The 23,902-nt window shown below is 38.0% G+C and overlaps 1 protein-coding gene across 6 annotated transcripts in view; it reads right to left on the bottom strand.

Moving 5' to 3' along the window:
- Positions 1-23,902, bottom strand: part of LOC136881281 (CUGBP Elav-like family member 2) — a 1,536,179-nt gene that overhangs the window by 59,077 nt on the left and 1,453,200 nt on the right. For 4 of the 6 annotated variants that reach the window (XM_067154068.2, XM_067154069.2, XM_067154073.2 and 1 more), the window contains one exon: positions 21,803-21,832. The exons of the other annotated variants lie outside the window; for them this stretch is intronic. In XM_067154068.2, coding sequence (XP_067010169.1) covers positions 21,803-21,832 — 30 coding nt within the window. The remainder of the gene's footprint in view (positions 1-21,802; positions 21,833-23,902) is intronic. 6 annotated transcript variants of the gene reach the window in all.

Raw genomic sequence — 23,902 nt, 5'->3', positions numbered from 1 at the left:
TCCTAAAGTTTTGAAAATGTTGTGCATCTCCTGCTTTGAAAGAGAATACCATAGTGACTTCCAAAATAATTCTTTTAATCTGAGAAAATCAATCAAATTTAATAAGTATGTTTTCAAAATATGTTACTAAAAAACCATATAGAATATAGCATTACATCATAAGAAATGCAAACAAATAAAGCTTCTATCTAGTAGTGTGTTCATAATATATCTGTAAAAAGTTGATTTTTGAAAAAATATACCATATTCCACATAATGATCACGAAAACTGCAGAGATGGTACACAACACTGTTCATGTCCAAAAATGAGTATCTCCAACCACCTTTTTTTCTCCGAAGATATTATTTCAGAATTTAAGAAATACTCTTATTTTTTACTGTCCGATTTCACATTGAATTCCCCATATGTGCAAGATCAATTAACACCAATTTTCATTAACAAGTGCAAATATTGGATGTATTTCCTGCAATAATATACTACCCTTTTTTTCAGGGACTCTGTTGAGCTACCTTCTGCTGTGGTTTCATATGCGAGACCTGTTCAAAAAAATTACCGAACTTTGAAAGTAACTCCTCAGGGGGCTTCCTGCAGCCTAGTCAGCTTTAAATCCATTGGCGTACTCCCCTCCTTTGCAATTATATTTCTCCCAATGCAGTTTCCATTATGGAAATTATGGCAATTTGGGGTATAGCACACAGTTCCACCTGCAATTTCAGTTTTATCTCCCTAAATGACTGATATTGTCATCTTTTCTGGGTAAATTTCAATTTGGGGAATAGAAAAAGTCCACAGGGGCTAAAGCAGATGAGGAAATACAATAGTCTTCGTATTTGTCAAAAATTCACAAATCAACAGCAAAGCATGAACTGGCATATTGTCACAGTGGAGGCTCTTTGAGATGTACCAGTCTAGTCATCTTCTCCTTAAGTTTTCTCTCGAACATGAAGACTTCAAGATAATACCCGTTCACCACTCGTCCCCCGTGTAGGAGTTCATGGTGCACAACACTGTTGATGTCAAAAAGGACCGTCGACAAGACTCGTATTCAACTGACCTCCTGTTCTGTACTTTCTTCAGTCACAGCTCATGTTTTCTACACCACTGTGTGTATCTATAAATATTTTCCCCACTTTGAAGCACAAGTGAAGGTTAATACGTTGTATAGATCAACAACCATACTGTAGCACATATTCTAAAGACTCACAAACTAACAGCTATTGAACAATAAATGTTTCAGAAATGTGCAGCAAATGCCCATTTACTTAGAAAGGATACCAAAGTACAGCACTACTTACTAGAAACTGTTAAAACTAATTTTGTGCAGTATTTTCAAAGTTCGATTATTTCTTTAATAGGTCTCGTATTATCTCATATAGGGGGTGTTTGGTGATAATCATCATGATGAAATGCAAATGTCATATCTCGTAACCTTTCCCATACACAATGATCTGCAGAGCTTCACTGCTTTTCTCTTCCACTGACAAAGGTTGTACCAAAAATGTTGTATCGAAGAGAGATGCTTGTTCTCTGCAAGTTCTATTTATCATGTTCTTACCTGGTAAACGTGTGCTCTTTTATGATCCTGTTCTTTATGAGTTTACCTTCTATAATAGGATACTCATACATATTACATCTGAAAACATTATACAGGTAGTTTCTGTTATACAATTTTTCTTTTTTTTCGTTTTTGCTAGTTGCTTTACGTCGCACCGAAACAGATAGGTCTTATGGTGATGATGGAATAGGAAATGCCTAGGAGTTGGAAGGAAGCGGCAGCATTTGCTTGGGGTGAAAATGAGAAATCACAGAAACCACAGGGCTGTTGACAGTCGGATTCAAACCCACTATCTCCTGTATGCAAGCTCACAGCCACGCGCCCCTAACTGCATGGCCAACTCGCCCAGTGATACAAATGTTCAGGGATGCTGGAGAAGGATTCATGTATCAATTTGAGACTGGGAACCTTGGTCCACTGACAGCTCAGTCACACCTTATAGCCCAAAAACCATCTTTTGTAGGTTACAGGTTCGTTAACGCATGTGGGTTCAACAAAGACAGGACCCCAGATCACACTTCACATGCTACTCACGAACATCTTAATCAGACGCTCCCAAGTAAGTGAATGAAAAGAGGACATCCTATTGTGTGGCTAGCTCATTCACCTGATCTGATCCCACTTTGTTTCCTCATGTGGGATCATTCGTAGAGTTTTTCCTATAAGACACCTGTAGGGCTCCTGGCAAGAATCCTTACTGCCAGTAACATAGTTATAACTAGGGCTCAGATGTTTAAGACCTAAAAATAGCCCAAATAAGCAAGCAAACATGACCTCAAGTGATGAAATATGACCTAAAAATTACAAAATATGACCCAAAAATGAGTAATCTAAATCTGTCCATTTGAAAATAAGTTACAAATCGAAACGGCAATGGCTCTGATACATATTTGTTAACTAAATTCTTTATTCTTACTTTCATATTCATTTTCTGAACATACATGTTTAGCAGTTATTCACAGTCTATTGTCTTTGATTTGATTTGTGACTACATACCTATAAAGTACTAAGTTCGCTAAGATTATCAGATTACACAACATTTTAAAAGTCAAAACAATTTTTCACCCTGCATTGGTGGTTTGAAATACAAGAAAACTAGAAATCAATTATTTTTTAAAAATATTTTGGAACGTTTAAGCCCAGATTTCATTAATGTTGCTAAAATGCGGTAAGGTTTAATTTGAGCACCACGAAACAAATTAAGTAGATGTCTTTCAATACATTATGGTACGGTGGCAGGGTGTATTGTGTAAACTCGCATAGCTTTTTCATTCTTCTGTGTGGGTGGAATTAAATTGTATGACACGATTCATCTTCAAAGCATCAGGGGCGAAAGACATTCACTTATCACTTAACACATTCTTGTAAGTAAAGAAGCTCCTTTCTACGTCACAAGACATTATTGGTGTATATTTAAATAATGTTTTATCACTGCTGTCGAGTATGCACTCGTCTTGAAGTGTACTGGTACCTTCCCCTCAAAGAACATCATTTATCTTGCACACACGGCAAAAACCATCATTTCGATTAAGCACATTTTGAAGTTTCAGTTTTACACTGTCGCCAACTATTCCATGTGATTGTTGTACGAAAAGTTCAACACTTCTCACAATTTCAATACTTGCATGAGTTTCTAAACTAGCAGCTTCTAAACGAGTAATTGCACTCGATATACTGTAATTCCAAAGTTCGACTTAATATATGCCAGACTTCCTGATAAACTGTTGGAAAACAATTCCTGTGCAATCTTTATAGAAGAGGCAGATTATTCCACATGTATTAACTACAGATGTGATACCGATAAGCAGTTTTGTGAAAACTAGTTCACATTCAGTACGTTGAAGATTAATTTGCACAGCTACAGCCAAGGGCGCCCATGGCTATAGCTGTCGTCAAACCGCCGAAATACAACTGAAATATGACATTTCTACGAAAATAGCTCAAAATATGACCTTATGACAAAAAACAGCCAAAATATGCATTTATATGACAAATAAAAATCACTTAATTGTGACGATAATCACCTGATTTGCACCAAACTCCAATCAGGCAAGAAAATAGAGACAAAGAAAAAATATGACTTTTCCTAAACATCCGAGCCCTAGTTATAAAAATGTCAAAGTTTTCGACCGGATACACTCCAACTTACTGCAATGTTGTAATGCCTGCATCACAGCCAAGAGGCCCTATTTTGAACAACAGTTGGAAAACATCTTCATGTCGTGTGTGTAGTACACGTAAATAGAAGTATTACACAAGGATTCGTGAGATATTTTTATCTCACATTCATAGGTGTCTTAAAAAATCTGGCTTATTCCTGGCAACTGAGGCATTTCTGAACTGGGTTCCCTATCTCAGATTAATACATGTGGCCTTCCTCAGCATCCCTAAAAGTTTTCATTGTCATTACAGAAACAACCTGTATAATGCTTTCAGATGTGAAATGTACGGGTATGTTATTATAGAAGGAAAACTCATAAAAGAGCACACATTTACCAGGTAAGAACATGGTTGATAGCACTTACACAGTAGATGCATATCTCTTTGGTACAACATTTCTGGTACAACGTTTGTCAGTGGAAGAGAGAAGCAGAAAAGCTCTACAAATCATTGTGTATGGGAGAAGTATTACAAGTTGTCCATTTCATGACCGTATCGATGTTTAATCAAGAAGTAAGTATAAATAACCACCTAATCAATACTTTATTATTGCCTCAGGCAAAATTGAATAAAACTAAAACTTACAGGACATGTTTCGACCACTTAGTGGTCCTCTTCAGCTGTATAAATAAAGAACTGAAAAGAAAAAACAATATGACAACAAGCACAAATAAAAGTTCTTTGGAGACTCCTTTGATAAAAATGGAGGTCATCAGAATAGGACATCTTGCCTCTCGTTCTTGTTTGGAAAAGATGTTTATTCTGCGCTGTCTAGAGGGTCTGTCTTTGAGCGCGATCTGGTGAAGTAACGATGTGATACAGTTTGACAGTTCATGGTAAGCTAATAAAGCTAATAAACTTAAAGATGACGAATTCCAGGAATCGGGCACTTATAAGCTGACTTGTGCTCAATGTAAAAAAACTTACGTGGGACAATCTGGAAGGAACTTTTCTATTAGATATCAAGAACACGTCAATGCTGAAAAATACAAAAGATTCTCTGCCATGGGATCCCATATAAAAGAGTCCAACCACAAATTCACCAATATAAAACAGGACCTTCAAATTATCTGTATGATAAATAAAGGTAATCTTATGAACTGCATCAAGCTGTTCACTGATGACCCACAACCAATGCCAGGTCACCAGAACCCAACAGACTTTGAACCAATGATCCTTAGAGAAGAAGTGGAACATGCAATAAAAAAGCTCCGGAACAGGAAAGCACCAGGCCAAGATGGAATCACTGCTGAAATCCTCAAGAACATGGGTGACCTAGGTGTCGACATCCTGCACAAGCTATGTCAGAAGATATGGACATCTGGAAACTGGCCGGACCAGTGGTGCCACTCCGTCTTCGTACCACTGTTCAAGAAAGGTTCTCCACTTGACTGTGCAAATTATCGAACGATAGCCCTCATCTCCCATGCAAGTAAAATCATGCTCACGGTGCTGAACGAGAGGCTGAAGACCTTCTTACTTCCACAAATCTCAGAGGAACAAACCGGGTTTGTTCCAGGCAAAGGAACTCGTGAGCAGATCCTAAACATCCGGCAGCTCATAGAGAAGACAAGGGAATATAATATCAGATGTTCCTGTGCTTCGTGGACTACAAGAAAGCCTTCGACAAGGTAAAATGGTCAAAGCTCTGGGCTATACTCACTGAGATGGGGACGCCAAGACATTTAGTGTACCTGATCCAACAATTGTACTCTTCGAACACTGCGACAGTGAGAGTTAATGGCGACCTCTCAGACGTCTTTTCTACTTGTGCTGGTGTGCGACAAGGTTGCATTCTTTCCCCCCTCTTATTTAATGTATACAGTGAGTATATTATGAGGGAGATCCTCGAGGACTGGAGTGACGGCATCACAGTTGGTGGCAGGAAAATTAACAACCTCAGATATGCAGATGACACCGTGATTATTGCAACAGATGATCATGAATTAGAAACCATCATGCGGAGGCTAGACGAGCGAAGCAGAGAATATGGTCTTGAAATCAACAATAAAAAGACCAAAGTGATGATTGTAGACCGTTTTAATAACAACAGACCTGCCATCACAAGAATTGCGGATTATGAGGTTGTCAGTCGCTTCGAGTATCTAGGATCTATTGTCACAAATACTGGAGACTGTGAACCAGAGATCCGCAAGCGCATTGCAATTGCGAGAAATTCAACAGCAAAACTTACTTGCATCTGGAAAGACACCTCCATCACTTCCAAGACAAAGCTTACCCTCATGCGAACTCTGATCTTCCCTATCGCGACCTATGCAGCAGAAACTTGGACGATGAAGACGGCGGATCGCCGCAGGATTGATGCTCTAGAAATGTGGTGCTATAGGAGATTACTGCGAATACAATGGACAGCACACCGTACTAATGAATTGATCCTGCAACAGCTTGGCATCAGAACAAGACTGTCGACCCTTATCAACCAAAAACAACTCGGATATTTTGGTCATATTGCCAGAAGGCAGGAGGCAATGGAAATACTCATCATAGAGGGAAAAGTCGAAGGCCGAAGACCTGGAGGACGTGCGCCGTTACGATGGATGGACCAGATCAAGAACTTAACCAGGATGAGCTTACAGCAAGCAAGTCACCATGCCCAAAGCAGAGACTCCTGGAGGAAGATCACCAAAAGGATTGTCGCGTGATGCCACTACACCCTTACGAAGGGTTGGACTAAGAGAGAGAGATGAACAACCTGGAAAACATCCACATCGTTCTTGATAAATTGGAAAACGATGAAGAGAATCTCAACGAAAACGAGCATAAAAACATCTTATACGAGAATATTAGCAAATACTTACAATGGGTAGACATGAAACAGACTAGACGAACAAGAGATATAATCAAACACGACATCGCAGAAGCACAGCCCAATCTCCCTCCTCCCTCACATGTTATTTTAGATGACGATAAAACTCTACTTCCCTTCTCTCCAGAGCTTACCATGAACTGTCAAACTGTATCACATTGTTACTTCACCAGGTCGCGCTCAAAGACAGACCCTCTAGGCAGCGCAGAATAAACATCATTTCCAAACAAGAACGAGAGGCAAGATGTCCTATTCTGATGACCTCCATTTTTATCAAAGGAGTCTCCTAAGAACTTTTATTTGTGCTTATTGTCATATTGTTTTTTCTTTTCAGTTCTTTATTTATACAGCTGAAGAGGACCACTAAGTGGTCGAAACATGTCCTGTAAGTTTTAATTTTATTCAATTTTGCCTGAGGCAGTAATAAAGTATCAATTAGGTGGTTATTTATACTTACTTCTTTATGGGAGAAGTTACGAGATACGCCATTTGTATTTCACCATTCTTTGCACTCCTCCTTATCCTCCAGAAGAGTAGTTATGTAACAATCTGGAGATCCACTATTTCTTCCTCCTCCACAGACAAAGGTTATATTATACATTTTGGATGTGATATTGATCAACTACATACATGTTCTCTAATCGTTTAATGAAATTTTGTTTCCCGAAATTACGTAGCAATATCTAGCAGTTTCCTTACATTTATTCTTTGAAGAAAGAAAAATGCTGACATTGTAAGTGGGCCCCATCCTCCAAATACTTGCTTCTGTTTATTATTGGTCATGCTGAGATGACTGTTCATGGTATGAATAGGAACCATCATGCAGATGTTTGGTACTAGCTAAGTAGATATATTATCTAGATGCAGATTCATGGTAATCAACTCAAAACAAGAATGTGATGTTGTCTTTTGCTATTATCAGGTTACCTACTGATCCTCTCAGAAGACATTTCAACTTTTAAATCATAATCCTTTACTGAATAAAAATGACCATAAACTGCATATGAGAATTCTTCCATACAAAATCTGGACAATATTTATATAAACTGATAATATAATGTATGGACATTGTGTGACTTCTACCTTCACATTCTAAACTATAATCCGCAATGATACCCTTTATATTCTGTAGATTAAACCTCTACATTCTCTTCTTAATAAGGAGGTGATTTGTATTAAAAATCATTTTCCCACACATTCTATGACATGCATTGTAGAATAAAACTGCCATTATCTATATGAAAATGTATGAGTATTGTTTATGTATCCAATGTATTTCTTCTCAGGGTGTTAGAATTTAATAATATTCAAAAGATGCAACTACTATATTACCAAAACATGTTCTGTAGTAGAAATTACTTATCTAATTAAGTATGCTTATACTAAAAAATTAAAAGGCATAATATAGATTGGAATGCTCTAGAAGCAGATATATAACTGTATGATATTATGGAAATAGATTATAAAAATAATAGCACAAACTCTGTAACAAAAGCACATGCTTGCTGGGAAACAGTGCCATCAGAGCCATCTCTCGATATGAACTATACACTACGCTTGCCATTGCAGTCTGTAGTTTGAATGAAAACTGGTATGCATTTCTTATGCCACTTGAGATAGATAATAAATTACTTGACGTGTAATTCAATATAATTATAATTTTACGGATTTAAATTTATTTGTTCAGGTTTTTATTCTTAATAATTATATTAAATGATTTATGTGGAAAATAGTTATACCGCTGAAATCAGTAGTCTTTTCTGAAGCTTATAGCCTTGCGTGTAGGGGACAATGCATCCGCCTATCACCCAGTGGCCCCGGGTTTGAATCCTGGCTGAGTCAGGGGTTTTTAATTGTAAATGATTAATATCCCTGGCCTGAGGACTGGGTGTTTGTGTCATCCTTAACCTTCCTTTCCTCACGTTGAACACTCTACACTTCTGCAATTACACTTACACGCAGGTCCCTATCATATGGTGAAAGTAGTGGCAAAAGATCTACAGAGGTCAACGCCACGAACAAATATCTTTTTGTTTTTTCTTTTAATAATTTGTTTTGCAACATTGTTGGAGGTAACATCAGAAGCTTGGAGAGAACAAACTACCTCACACTCCGAAATGATGTGTTCAGTTACAACCTTGGTAACACTCAGCTCTGCACAATTAATTTGACTAGAATATGCAACCATAAATGAGCCTAGCATCACTTGTGCCAAATTCCTCTCTTCTTTCATATCTGATCTCCCTTGATCATCTCTTCTCCTCTAACTCCAACAGGATTAGATTTCAGGTGACTACAAAGTCTTTCATTTTCCCATTCTATGCCTTTTCCTTTGTCCAGTAGATAACTTTATTCCTCAATAGTTTGGACCTTTTCCTATAAATAGTGTTAAGAGGAGTTGATAATTCTGTTGTGTTGGGACCTTAATACAACTATACCACCAACACCATCAGGACCTGGTGTTATTGTCCTTCAGAAGATACATGTACATGAGATCATTTAACATTTGGGACACTACAACAGTCTTGCTGTCCCCAACAGATCTGAAGCCCGATTCAGTGACAGAATCTATGAGAACTGGTAACAATCATGGGTTTTTTGTAACTTCACAGACTGCCATCGTTCAATGTATTCCACCACAAATTCTCGCTGTTAATCTGTACATATGGTTACAATTTAAGTCTAATGTTATCATATTACTTTTTATTACGACATTGTTATTCTTTTAACAACTTTAATCATTTAAGCTCAGGGCCCTGACCTAGTCTTTGTACATTAACGGCTGATAATTTTCGCTATGCTGAACGAAACATGTCCCATTATTTAAGACACCTCATGATTATTTTATAATTCAATGAGTGTTTTGTATTGTATTGAGTAGGTGGTTGTAAATAAAAAGATTTTATAATTTTAATATATCATCCTCAATACGGTTCTATTATGAGATTAATTACATGTAAGTTGCCAAGGTTGTAACTGAACACATCATTTCAGAGAGCGAGACAGTTTGTTCTCTCCAGGCTCCTAATGTTACCTCCAGCAATGTTTGCAAAAGAAATTATACTACAAGCTTCAGGAAAGACTGCTGATTTCAGTAGTGTAAGTATTTTCCACATAAACCAATTAAAATAATTATTAAGAATAAAAACCTGAACAAGTAAATCTAAATCCGTAAAATCATGCATTGAAATTTTCACTAAACGGCCATGTTTTTGTTTCTTCAGTCAATAAAATAATGTCTGCGGGAAAAATGTAGAAAATCTTCTAACTTAACTTTTTTTTATCTGAAATATGTTTCCATGGGTCTTTTAGTTTTCCTGGAAAATGGCCCAGAAAGTGGCCACACAAATGTCACTACCGGAGATCGATCGGGTCACACGTGTCGACATATGTCAGCGTTGCCAATCCGTGCTCCGAGGTAAGCGACACTACCATCTGTCACTTTGCCATTTCCATATCTGACAACAGCACAGTTTTCCTCACCCACCTAATTCAGTGGCCGCAGGTTTAGCTTTATAACCGTATGGTTCGAGCAGAATAAAAATTGGAAAGAAACACAATCTCTCATGACATGACTTGACATTGAAGGCTATTATAATTATATTGCCCTCTCAATACTAAACATACTTCTCAAACTCAAAGAAACAAATTCTTGTTTAAAAGACAGGCTCTTTGACTTGGCATAAATCCAGAACACCTCATCTATTACCTATTGTTGAGGGATGGGTGCAAGCATGAATCTTAAGAGCTGAAGTTTTCATGGTCTGTTAGACTACTATCATGTTCTTCATCCAGGTTGGATTGGGGCCTCAATTTATGTTCTTTATGAACACATTGCAGACGCTTCAAATACATTTCAATATTCTTTATCAAGGCAGCCAAAATCAACAAAATGAGCCTAGCATATAACATGGTTTTTACTTGAATGAACTCGACAAAGATTTTGGACAAGACAGTTCTTCGGCTAACACCAAGCGAGTTGACTATGCAGTATCGGTCGTTTAGCTATAAGCTAACATCAGGAAAATGGTGCTTTATATCCCCACGATCAGCAGCCCTCAAAATCTTTGTCTGTGCTTTCCCATACTCATCCCAGGCAAATTAATTAAGTCCATGACTGGTACCTTCGAAGTCCTATCCAAGCACTGTCGTAAACCTGTATTAAGTTAGTGTGATGTTAAATGGTAGCAGGGAAAACAAAAACAAGCTATGGCTATAAATAACTTATTAACTGCTTCTATAAACAAATAACAAATAAATTTAAATCAAAGTGTCACAGGCATTCCATTTTTCTTTAAATCTGAGAATTGGTAGCCTACTTGATCTACTAATCATACTTACATTTCTGTATTTCTTGGGAATCTGAAGGAAGATTTTGAATGACCTTGCTGTCTGAAATTATTACAATTGTACATAGTACAAATACTCCTACTTCCAACCATATCAATTTCATAACTGTATCATAAACAAGCTGATATATTAAATCACTTTCAGGAGAACTTCACAAATGTAAATCAGCTGATCTCTAAGTCCTAATTACCAACTCAAACCAAGAGGGGGTTGCTAGTGAGTGTTGTCTCATGTGCTAATGAAGGAGTTTCCACGGCCATATTAATAATAAGCTATTTCATTATGGTTTCAAAACTATGAAGTCCCACGGATAAGGTAGCTGGTAAAAAGAGAAACCTTCTTTCATTTAACCAACTATTAATAGCATTATTACAAAGGAAAAGATGTACTGTATGTATGTCTAGGAACACTATGAAAGGTACCCCACCCACTTTTGTAGATAAAATGAAAAGCATTAACAAACAATTCTCGAGTAATTAGGGGAGAAGTACAATTTCTGATGATGACGCTTGTTGTTTAAAGGGGCCTACATCGAAGGTCATTGGCCCCAGTAATATTTCTAATACAGCACAATAGAATCAAGGAAGAGTAGAATCAAAACAAGAGCTGTCATTTGACATTGTGGTAACAGTCAGAAGAGAGTTAAGCATTCAATTGAAATTATCCTGTACCTGGCTCAAAACTCTGAGATCTCTTGCCACCTATTTATCAAGGTCGACATAAATACTGGCTCTTCTGACACTGTGTCCCATATTTCCCAATGAAGATCTTATTTTGATGTTCAACATGGCAACTATCATGGTATATCCCTGTTGTCTATAGCTAGCAAATTTCTTCCTAAGATTCTACTTAGCCCTCTCCAGGTTGTCTGCAAGAATCTTGTTCGTAAGTCTCTACGTGGTTTCTGTGCCTTGAGAGGCACAACTGACATGATGATCTGCGCATGGCAAATACAAGAAGAATGCTGAAAAAAATAGCAATTAGTGTTTAATGATCTGGAAAAGGTCTTTGATTCTCTCCCAAGGCCTGTTATGTGGGCAGTGTTGAGAAACATTGGTTGACCTGAACGCTTTGTTTGAGCACTTCATGCTGGAATATCTGATCAGGTTCTCTATCAGACAACGATCTCTGATGATTTTCCTATCACACGTGGATTGAAGCAAGGGTATGTACTTGCCCCAATGCTCTTTGCTCTGCACATGGCTAGCCATGCTTTGTGATACATCCTGTAACAACACCTCCGGCCTAGATAGATATCTTCAACTTGACGAGACATTGTTCACATTGCTTAACTCGCAAAACTACGATAACCAAGCTGCAGTATGCTGATGACACTGCATCACCTGCTGTTACATGTGATGAGCTTCAGCAGTCAGTCATCAGTTCACTAAAGATTATTAGGCCTCATCAGGAAAAAAAGAAAAAGGAAAAAATGCTTGCCCAACCTGCCCCAGGGACTAGCCTTGCAGAGTTCAATGCGTCTATCTCAGATGTTTCCGGCTCCTTGGCTAAATGGTCAGCATAGTCTCCTTCAGTTCAGATGATTCCTGGTCGGGTCGTAGATTTTAACCTTAAAAAATGGTTAATTCCCTTGGCTCGAGGACTGGGTGTTGTGCTGTCCCCAACATCCCTGCAACTCACACACCACACTATCCTCCACCACAAGAACACTCAGTTTCGTAATACACTGCAGATGCTGCCTACCCTCACTGGAGGGTCTGCCTCACAATAACTTCACACGGCTAGAAATAGCTACAATAAATTATTAATATCTCAGACATTACTCTTTAACAGATGGAACACTTTTCATACCTTGAGAGCATCTTGTCTAAACTACACTGACTTAGCAAATGTCATGGGATAGTCACCTAATAGCGTGAGGCCTCCTCTGGCCCTGCGAACTGCAGTGAGACGCCATGGAAGTAAGTCGACAAGTCCCTGGTAGCCCTCTGGACGCAACTGACACCAAATCATTTGCAGAGCAGCCGCCAATGCTGGTCTGTTCATGGGTGCAGGATCCATGGCACGGAGCCTGTGTTCCAGGACATCCCAGATATGCTCGATAGGGTTCATATCGGGGCTCCTGGGTGGCCATGGTACTTGTTGGACCTCCACTGCACATTCCTGGAACCATTCCCGGGCAACGTGAGAGCGATGTGGCGGAGCGTTATCATCTTCAAACACCGCAGAACCGTCTGGGTGCTGGAAGGCCAAAAATGGGTGGAGACTGTCTTCGAGCAGCTCAACATACCGCGTACCATTCAAAGTCTCTTTCAGAACAATGAGGGGGCCCATTCCTTACCAGAAAAATGTGCCCCAGACCATAACAGAGACACCAGCACCTTGGACCACACCTTCGAGGCAGGCGGGATCCATCGCTTCATGTGGTCTGCGCCATACACGGTGCCTCCCATTGGCAGGGTGCAGTTAAAATCGTGATTCGTCTGACCATATCACGTTACACCATTGTTCCAGTGTCCATCCCTGGTAACGGCGACAAATGCGCGTCGTCGTGCCCGATGACGTTGGGTTAACAGCGGCACCCGTGTGCGGCGCCGGCTCCCATACCCCATAGAACTCATGTTCCTACGGATTGTCCACTGGGAGACATGTCTAACATGGCCTGTGTTTAATTGAGCCATGATTTGTTGCATGATTGCCCATCTGTCACTATTGACAATCCGTCTCAGATGTCGCCGGTCACAGTCATCGAGGGTGGCTGGACGGCCGGTCATTCGTCTGTTGTGGACGGTGACACCCACATTCAATCATTCACGATACACTCTGGACACGGTTGATCGTGTGAAACCGAATTCCCGCACCACTTCCGAAATCGCACTTCCCATCCGTCGGGCACCGACCACCATACCCCGTTCTAACGGTGTCAGCTCACGACGACGTTCCATGTTACACCTGTCACATGCACAGCCACTGCTCACAAGGTCTCCTATACAACTGCCGCTGGCAGACGGAGCGTGTGGTGCGCAGACAACAAATCTGCGCATCAGTGCTCTGCTATCCCATGACATTTGCTCAGTCAGTGTATGTACCTCAGAAGAGGATGTAGAAAACCAACACTTTGCTGCCCACTTGACATTTGGTCAGCTATCCAATTGGGTCTTTAGGAATAAAAACCGAAGAGTTCAAACCAAACTCGATGTATAAAGCAGTCATCATCTCAACATTTCTCTATGGATGTGGAAACATGGACCCTGTACCACTGAAACATCAATAAACTTAAGCATTTTCAACAACAGAAACTTTGTTCCATCTTAAATATCAAAAAGCAGAACAATGTCTCCAGTCTTGTCCTTCTTGCATGCATAAACAGTGTAGAAGCCTGTATCACTGGTCATCGGCTTTGATGGACTGGGCATGTCTGCTGTACGAGCAACACCAGGCTTCCTCGTCAACTTCTGTTATGGTGAACTTTCCTCACACACAAGACTCTGTGGTGCCCCTTTGAAGCATTGTAAAGACCAGCTTAAACAAACCATGCAGGTCAAAAACATCAACTCTCAAACTTGGGAGACACTTGCCAAGGATCGCTCGCTTTGGTGCCGAATCACCTCTACTGTTGTTCAACTGTTTGAGCAAGAGCATCACAGGCATGCAGAGGCTAAATGATAGATTTACATACTACATCAGATGCACTTCGTCCTCCCCTCCTCTTCTTCTTTTTCTACCGGTTTCTTCTACATCTGTGGGGTTGCAGGTGCGAACTGTGTCGCACATGTGGATTTGGCCCTGTTTTACGGCCGGATGCCCTTTCTGACACCAACCCTATGTGGAGGGATGTAATCACTATTGCGTGTTTCTGTTGTGGTTAGTATTGTAGTGTGTTGAATGAATTTGAAGAGGAAAGTGTTAGGACAAATACCCAGTCCCCGGGCCAGAAGAATTAATCAGAGGCAATTAAAATCCCCAACTCGGCTGGGAATCGAACCAGGGACCCTCTGAACCGAAGGCCTCAATGCTGACCATTCAGCCAATCAGTTGGACAGCTTTGTCTTCCCCCATCTCCCATCAATAGATTGCAATCTGTATGGGCACATGTTTCATGCTATAATTAGCTTCTTCAGTCATCGGAAGCTCAAACAGGAATAAGTGCAAGTGGACTGTAAGCAGCAGAAACTGTATACTCAAAAATGAGTAACAGCTGACAATGATTAGGGCTTGCAGTACTATATCCCTCAGATTCTTCATCTGAATAATCTTCACTGGCTGCCGATGCTGTATTTACATGATCATTGCCACCATCATCATCATCATCATCATCAGCAGCAGCAGCAGCAGCACCCTCGTCTTTGTTGTTAACATTCTCATGGATTTGGCAAATATCTTGCCCAGAAAGTGGCATATGGCTCATTCCTAGCGAATTGCGTCAAATTCCAAAACTCAACATTAAGATTATCATCCTAGTTGTTGACTCATTCTTGAGCGTCATGTCCTCACACACTTATTATGATCATGATGTAACTGGTTGGCTATCCCTTACAATTCTCGTCCCTGTCAATGAACACAGAAGGGGTTCTTTCATGATCAGCTGCATTCTTATATTATACCTTAAAATAAGGAATAATACAGTATTTCAGGGTAGGACAGCAAGATAGCAATATACTTACAAAAGTCTAATACAGTTCCAGAACAAAGTGTACATTTGAGACATGTACATCTGGTTTGAAATATTTCTCTGTTCCATAGCCTTCAAGCCACACTCTTATCCAGCATTCATAGCAGACGCTATCATTTTAGATCTACAAGAGTTAGCCTAAAGACGTAAATTCTAAATAATGAAAAATACCACTTTCATTTGTCTTGTGAACAAGAGAAACTGCCCTGAAATGTTTTTGACAAATCTACATTACAATTTCTGACCTAAAAAAAGCTTTGCCATTGAAAGTGCAATTATTATGCTAAGAGCACCATTTCAGTTTTTGGAATCATTCATATGAGTCTTGAAAAGACAAAGTCTCTTCTTATAGTACGGTTGCTTCATGTAGAACATTTTCAAAGAATACAACATTTTTACGATATTGAACTCATCATAATACACTATGCAGTCAAAAGTCTCTCGACACCCTACTGAACGGCTTCTGTGCGTCATTGGACTATGCATCCAATGGTAAGTGTAAGCACAATGTGTCATCATCGTAGATATGTTTCCTATCAAATGAGTCAACGTAGAGAATTGAGCAATTTCAAACAGGACATGATAGTAGGGGCCCATAAGTTCGAGCATTCCTTCAGAGAGATTTCACAGAAGTTATATGTGTCCAGGTCCACTGTCAGTGATGTTATTGTGAAGTGGAAAAATCAGTGAAGCACTGAACCCAATCATCACTCTGATAGCAACTGCTGAACTCCAAAGTGTACTGTACAAACCAGTCATCAGAGGTCCTTGTGAACTACTACAGAGGACTTTTGTTGCAGCTCACGAACAGAGATCAGTGACAGAACAATCTGGTGCAATCACAATGGTGCAGTCATCGGTTTGTGGAACAGTAGAAGAAGGTTTTATGGAGTGATGAGTCACAGTGTATGCTGTGACACTGAGATGGATGTGTGTGGACCTGTCGAATGCACGGTGAACTGTGTTTACCTGAGTGACGTACGGCGACAGCGAAATTTGGTGGAGGTGGTGTGGTGCTCCAGGGCTATTTCTCGTGGTTTGGGCTTGGACCATTAGTTCTGGTCCATGGTACAACTAATGCAAAACATTTTAGACAACAACATGCTTCCCACACTGTGGTAAAAGTTTGGAATCAGACCTTTCCTGTATTAGGATAATAATGTTATGGCCCAAAAAGCAAAGACTACCGCATTGATGTACAAAGAAAATCAGGTGAGTGATAGACTGGCCTGCTCAAAAACCTGACCTGAACCCCATCGAACATCTTTGGAACGAACTAGAGCATCAGTTGTGCACCAGATCAAACTGTCCAAGAACAACTATTTACCATACTTCAGGAAGAATGGAAACAACTACATCTTCAGTGTACCAGAACTTAGCAGAACATCTTCCGCAAACATTTTAACGCTATAAGAGCAGCAAAAGGAGGCCCTACACACTACTAGTTACAAGGCTGGCATTTTGGAATGAACAGCAAGGGGTCTCGGGACTTTTGGCCACGTATAGTAGTGTAGAATTCTATGAATCCTATAGGTAGGCTAAAGTGAGATTAAAAATAATAGGAAATGGTGTAATTTATGAGTGTAACAAACAATGAATAATCACTTTCAAACTAGCAGCAGCTGTACAACAAAAATCAGGAACTTTTGATGCAAGTATAAAATTTTACACCAAGTTCCATTTCTTGTGAGATATAGTGCTTACAGCGCACTATGTCTTTTGGCATGGGCAAGAAAAAAAATCTGTTACTTTCATTAAAATCTGTTACTGTGTTTACCTCAATCTCACCCATGGCTTTGATGATGTCAAAGTGACTCCGATATGAACTATGCTAGTTATGCCATTCCTTATACAACCAGTCCCCGTTGTGAATGGTGTGAAAATGTCACTCATAGGGTCGGTTGGTGTGTGTATTTCAGTGGGTTTGGTAGACTGATATGTAACAGTACCTTCTGGCTCAATAAGGAAGCAATGGGAAACTACTTCACACCTCATTTCCCTAGAGCACCTCTTTAGTGACACCTGGGACAGGTGATGGCAGAGCTGCTGACGATCCAACCAGCCTTCAGGATGAAGACTCAACATGCATAAAATTTTTGGGATTTTTTCTCTTCTTCCCAAATCATATCCACTAATTGTTTAAAACTTATACAGTCAAAAACGAAGGCATTTATGCCAGAGCACTGCTACTTCTTCGTTGAGTATAGTACCTAACAAAGTTTGCAAGGTTTTTACATTCCTAACAACTTAGTCAACATTTAATTTTGTTTCCTCATTCGATACAGGATGTGTATAGCAAAACTGATGTGCATTAGAAAAGTCTTTGCTGAGGTGGTAATAACTATCAGCACTTCCAATTTGTAGCACATGCATTTTTTTTTCTCACAGTGAATAGGACATTCTACTGAAGCTTCAGTTCCCATTCTAACTTAGCACTGTCAGCACATCCATCTACTTTCCTTACCACAGACTTTTCTAATACAATGTAACTTACTATCTACTGTTTTTCTTTAATCTTACAAATATATCCAGTTCTAGCATAGTTCAAACATTCTCCTATTATTTTATGATAAAAATGACTAAGATAGAGAAATAAAATAATAAACTATCTACAAAATCTGATATTAAGGAAGTAGACTGTAAGAATGGATTACAGAAGGAGAAACAGATAATACAAAATAAAATCAAACTCCAAGCCAGGAGATGCAGGAAAGGGAAGCAATACACTCTACAAACTTACAAAATCAATCAGATGTTAGTCTACTAAGAATGTCTGCATTCATATGTCAAAAGTAAAACTAATAGTCACAAAATCATATAACAACTGCAGACATCAAGCACACTCATTGCACAGAAAATATTTAATTTTTATAACAAGGAGAAATATAAATCAGAGGGTCACTCTTCTGCTTTACAGAACATATGTCCCATACTAAATAATTTAAATTCAAACTGGAAGCATAAGAATTGAAAATATACTAAATGTTTTATACATCTTCTCTTTTTCAGTACCCTTAGAGGATAAAATTTTTAAAAATCGCAGTGTTTATATAGCCTTTACTGAAGTTGGACCAAGTTTTCTAAGGGGCAATCCGCCAGAAACTTGAGACTCTTTTCATATGATAAACGTCAAAAAACTTCATTGCCCCATCATGATTTGCCTATGTCTGGAGAGACTGATATAAACAATTTACTCATCATTTCCTCTATCCTAAATTATATTAAAGTCAAGAAAACTTTATTAATCATAATGTAAGTATCTTAAGATATTAATTATTCTGAAGATGGATCTGCCACCCTGAGTATCCATCACCCAGAATTTAACACATATTAAGCATTTTATTAAATATATTTTATTTACTTTTTATAAACAGGTCTCCCTAATAATAATAATAATAATAATAATAATAATAATAATAATAATAATAATAATAATAATAATTTTTTTTTTTTTTTAATGTCCCTTCCATTACAATAGAATTTACAAAATGTGGGATGATAGAATTTTGGCCCACATGAATTTCTTAACAATGAAAATATCCTCCTAAAATCTACATTTCCTATCATATTCAACTGGGAAGCAACATTACCACTGTCTGGGTCCATGCTGAGTACTAAGTGGTCCCACCTAAGAGCCTTGGGGCTCAGAGTTCGATTCCCGACTGGGTGATGCGACGTTAATCGTAAATGGTTCATTACTTTGGCTCACGGATTAGGTGTTAGTGCAACTCGCACATCACATAACATATAACCATCCTCCACCACAAAATAACACAGTGTTTCCCCACACACAGCAAATACCACCCACCCTGCCTTACAAGGGCTGCATCCAGCTGTTTTAGCCGCACAAAATTACATTATATATCCCCATTCACAGCCCTCCTACAAGAAACTTCAAGTTGGTAAGCAATATTGTCATGAGAAAGACATTTCCTAGTTCACTACATCAAGAAACTCGGTATTGAAGGTGTCGAGATGAACTTGCTACAACATCCCATGTCTATTTAAAAGTCAAAGTAGACTGCAAATTGATAACTGTTGTAGTACTGAAGCAAAATGTGAACAATAATCGTAACATTTCTGTGCAATCAGTGATTCTCATTCTGCAAATGAAAAATAGGATATAACAGACAGAAAGACACACACGCACACATGAAACTTAAAAGAATAAGAAAAGCCTCAAGAGGTAATTAGGAGAAAAGTAATCTGAATTCATAACCTTTCCAAGAGTAAGTAAAAAGAATAAAAAATATAAATTAAATATTTACCAGCAGAAATTAAGAACTTTTGTTTCTTTTTAATGCTATCTCTGATGAAAACTAAATATAATTGATGAGAATGAAAACATATTTCAAACACCTGAAGTATCATATTTTAACAACAAATGTACCTTTCCATTTTTAAATGTTAAGTATTGTGATGATGATTTTTTTGAGGAATGGGAGTAGAAATGAAAAGAATGTTGTTTACTGTCCAACAACACATTTAGAAATATAAATTTAGATCAGAAAATTTTGGGAATGCATTTGCTTCAGTAAAGATATGCATTCTACTTCATTAAATAGTAGCTACCAAAAACTGCCACAGTCAGGCAGCATATTAATGAACAAATAGCAAGATAAACATGTATAATTGCATTTAAAATAATTTTACACTGGATTACCACTTGTAAAATTAATTGCTTTTTGGGTTAAGAACAAAATATAAATATGTTGGGATATTTTATAGTGAATTATATTTTGTCTGGGTGTCATGAGTTATATTTCTGGGGAGCCTGATAATTTAAATCTGAACTGCACGTGTATTTCTCTTGTGATTGTACTTATGATATACTGGCTTTCTGAGGCAGATATTAACTCCCAATACATAATAACCTGTAACTTATAGATTTTATAACCAAGATCAGAGAAAACAATATGCTGAAGAAATTGTTTTAGTGCAAAGTGTACCCTTGAATAAACACAGTATATCAGCACTCTTATTTCAATAAGTTTATAGCAAAGTTTGCCATAGACTGATGGTCAAAATTAATACTATGTAAAAATGTATCCAAATTCACTGTAAATATCACCTACAGAAAAGACTAAAGCAGAATGTAACGAATAATAACAATACATTCTCATCTACCATGTTGCAGACATTTTGATTTGATACTATTTAGGCTGCCTGCATGTCAATTTTGATGTTCCCTTTTACACTATCCGATGGGAGAGAAACCAAAACTCTGTTGTGCAACCTATGGATGAATTTTTAATTAATTCTGACAGGAAAACACTAAATGTGTCACTAGAGATCTTTTATGCGCCAAAATCTTGAGAGACAGTCTCGAATTGACTTTTTTCCATCTTTCAAAAAAGACTGAATACAGTAGCTTTTCTGAGTTAAAATCTATAATCTTGGAATCCAGAGACTATCACTGATCTATAGAGTGAAAATAACAGTGATCTCTTCAACCTAAACTCTTTGCCACACTTGAGTCATTGAGCCGACGCACACAGACACAAACCCTAAAAACAAACTTTACGAACATCTAAATCAGTTAAGAGGCTTGAAGATCCAAAATTCTAATAAAACCAGCAATAATTCTTTAGTGTTTTTCTCAATATTTTGTCCTTTTTTCTGGAAAGATATGAAATGGTTATTCCTTGCAAAACCTTAGAGGAAAAACTTTAATACGGATTTTTTAAATAACCAAGCCATGAAAGTTCTCAACAGGGTGTATGAAACTTTTATAACAAAGTCCAACAATGTTCCATTTAATAAAACGGTCGTAAATTTAAGATGAGAAAAATTATAAAGTCCATTTGCTACTCTTTGTAACTGGACCACAACTGATTACAACTACTGAAAAGAAAAGTTATTTTATAATCGTTTTTATAATCATTTTCCTTAAGTTTAAAGACAATCTATTTTGAAAAGAATGTTTATAAGATATAGACAGCAGTCTGAAATATTATTCCACTCTCAATCTCTGTTTGAAACGCATATGGAAATTTTGGAAACTGGTAAATAAATACAAAGTGTTAGAAAAATTCATCTTAGCAGGCAAAAAAAAAAAAAAAAAAAAAAAAAAAAAGTATTTTGAGTTGAGTTAACAGTTGCAAATAAATAAATTAAATAAATAAATAAATAAATGAATAAAATAAGTAAATAAATAATTGTTACAAAACAAAGAAATGAAAGAAGAAAGAGGAAATTCCTGAATAAAGAAAAAGCCAAATGCACTAAAAACTTGGTGCAAAATTTCTGGAAGTGGAATAGTGTCTTAAAACCAACCTGGACTACTTAAACCAGAAGCACTGGATCCTATAAAGAGGAAAACAGTTACAGTAAGTCACATAACCAATCATTCAGTCATAATATTTATGAAGTAAAATAATAATAATTATTATTATGGTAGGTAATTCATTGTCAGATTTTTTCATTTAACAGTTTCCAGCTATTAACTATGTAAAATTAAAAAAAGAAGGAAGTAAATATTGTATGAGCTAGGAACAATGATATAATGGAACTAACAGATGAACGTATGGTACAGTAATTTTCTGTTTAATCAGATGATAAACTGTATTATCTTTAACTGTTCTCATAGTTATTTACTTTATCCAATCTATTATCTGTTTCTTCAATAAATGCCCAGGTGAAACAGAACTGATTACAGAAGCATATATATTTAGTAATTACAATGATAATATGCTTGCTATACTGAGGAAAAAGTAACTAAAATGAAGATGACAAAATGATTGAATGCACATAGCATGTGCAGTATCCAAATAACTGATAAACCCTGGATCTCCATTCGAATCAAAATAAGAAGTAGATTAGATTAGCAGATATGAGTAACTGTTGTATGTTACAGTGGAAGCCATTTCTTTCCAGTTTCAACTCAGTTAATCTACAGGATGACCCAAAAATCCATTAACATTTGACGAGGCAATACTTCACAGAATATTGGAGTTAGAGAGGTAATAATTGACACACATGACTGGCATGACATGGGGTTTTATTGACACCAAAATAAAGTACACAAAATGACCTACAGATGGTGCTAGACAACAACACATTGGGTACGAACAGCCACAGATGCTTGGCATAACATGGGGTTTTATTGACACCAACAACAAGTGCACAAACAGGCCAACAGATGGCGCTGGACACCAACACGTCAGTGATGCCGCATGAGACCCGTTTACTGTATAAAAGGAGTTGTCGTGCGAGAGGGAGTCAGATGCGCGTCCTGAGGATCATTTCCTGAGCAGTCACATTCGTCATGCTTGGCCTGCCTGGTTCCCAAACTCAATTCGTGTGATTATTGGTTGTGGGGTTACCTGAATTCGCACGTCTACCGCGATCGTCTGACCTCATTAGGGATGCTAAAAGACAACACCCTACAGTAATTTCTCTCCATACCTACAGATATGCTGTATAGTGCTGTTCACAACATTGTCCCTCGACAACAGGTACTGTTGATGAATGACGGCTGACATGCTGAGCATGTGTTAACACTGTCTTTGCTAAACCTTGATTGTTATGCTAATTATTGCTTGTGTATCATATAAAATGCCATGTTTTCGTCATTTTGTGTACTTTATTTTGGTGTCAATAAAACCCCATGTCTTGCCAATCATATGTGTCAATCATTACCTCTCTACCTCTAATATTTCATTAAGTAGTGCCCTGTCAAATGTTAACAGACTTTTGAGTCACCATGTATAACTGTTAGGCTCTTCAGTCTATCAAAACTAATTTAAGACTTTTTTTTTTTTTTTTTTAGAAACTACTGAAAAAAGAAAACATTCAACAACAGATTATACCTGAGAAAAATAAATTATAAATATGGGAATAATATGGGAAGCTAGGAAGAGGATTGGAACATAACAAGATAAACACTCATTCACAATAAAAATGTGCTATCAAAAACTGATCACGCGAGTACACACAGTATAGTCATAGGCTGACATGTCTCATTTGTGTTCTAATTTTATTTTTTCTTGTCGGGTGTAATCTGTTGTTGAATGTCCGACTCATTGGCTGAATGGTCAGTGTTAAGGCCTTCAGTTCAGACGGTCCCCGGATTCTAATCCCGGCCGATCGGTGATTTTAATCGCCTCCGATTAATTCTTCTGGCTTGGTGACTGGGTGTTTGTGTTTGTCCCAGCACTTTCATCTTCATATTCAGACAACATACTATACTACCAACCACCACAGAAACATGCAATAGTGATTACATCCATCCATATAGGGTTGGTGTCAGGAAGGGCATCCAGCCGTAAAACATGGCCAAATCCCCATGTGCAACACAGTTCGCATCTGCGACCCCATAGATGTGGTGAAAAAAAAGAAGAACTGTTTTTGAAGGTTTTCTTTTTCAGGCATTTT

This window comes from Anabrus simplex, chromosome 9, assembly GCF_040414725.1.
Source record: "Anabrus simplex isolate iqAnaSimp1 chromosome 9, ASM4041472v1, whole genome shotgun sequence".
Lineage (NCBI taxonomy): Eukaryota > Metazoa > Arthropoda > Insecta > Orthoptera > Tettigoniidae > Anabrus > Anabrus simplex.
Note: the sequence above shows the minus strand (reverse complement) of the source record. Positions and strands in the feature narration are given on the sequence as shown.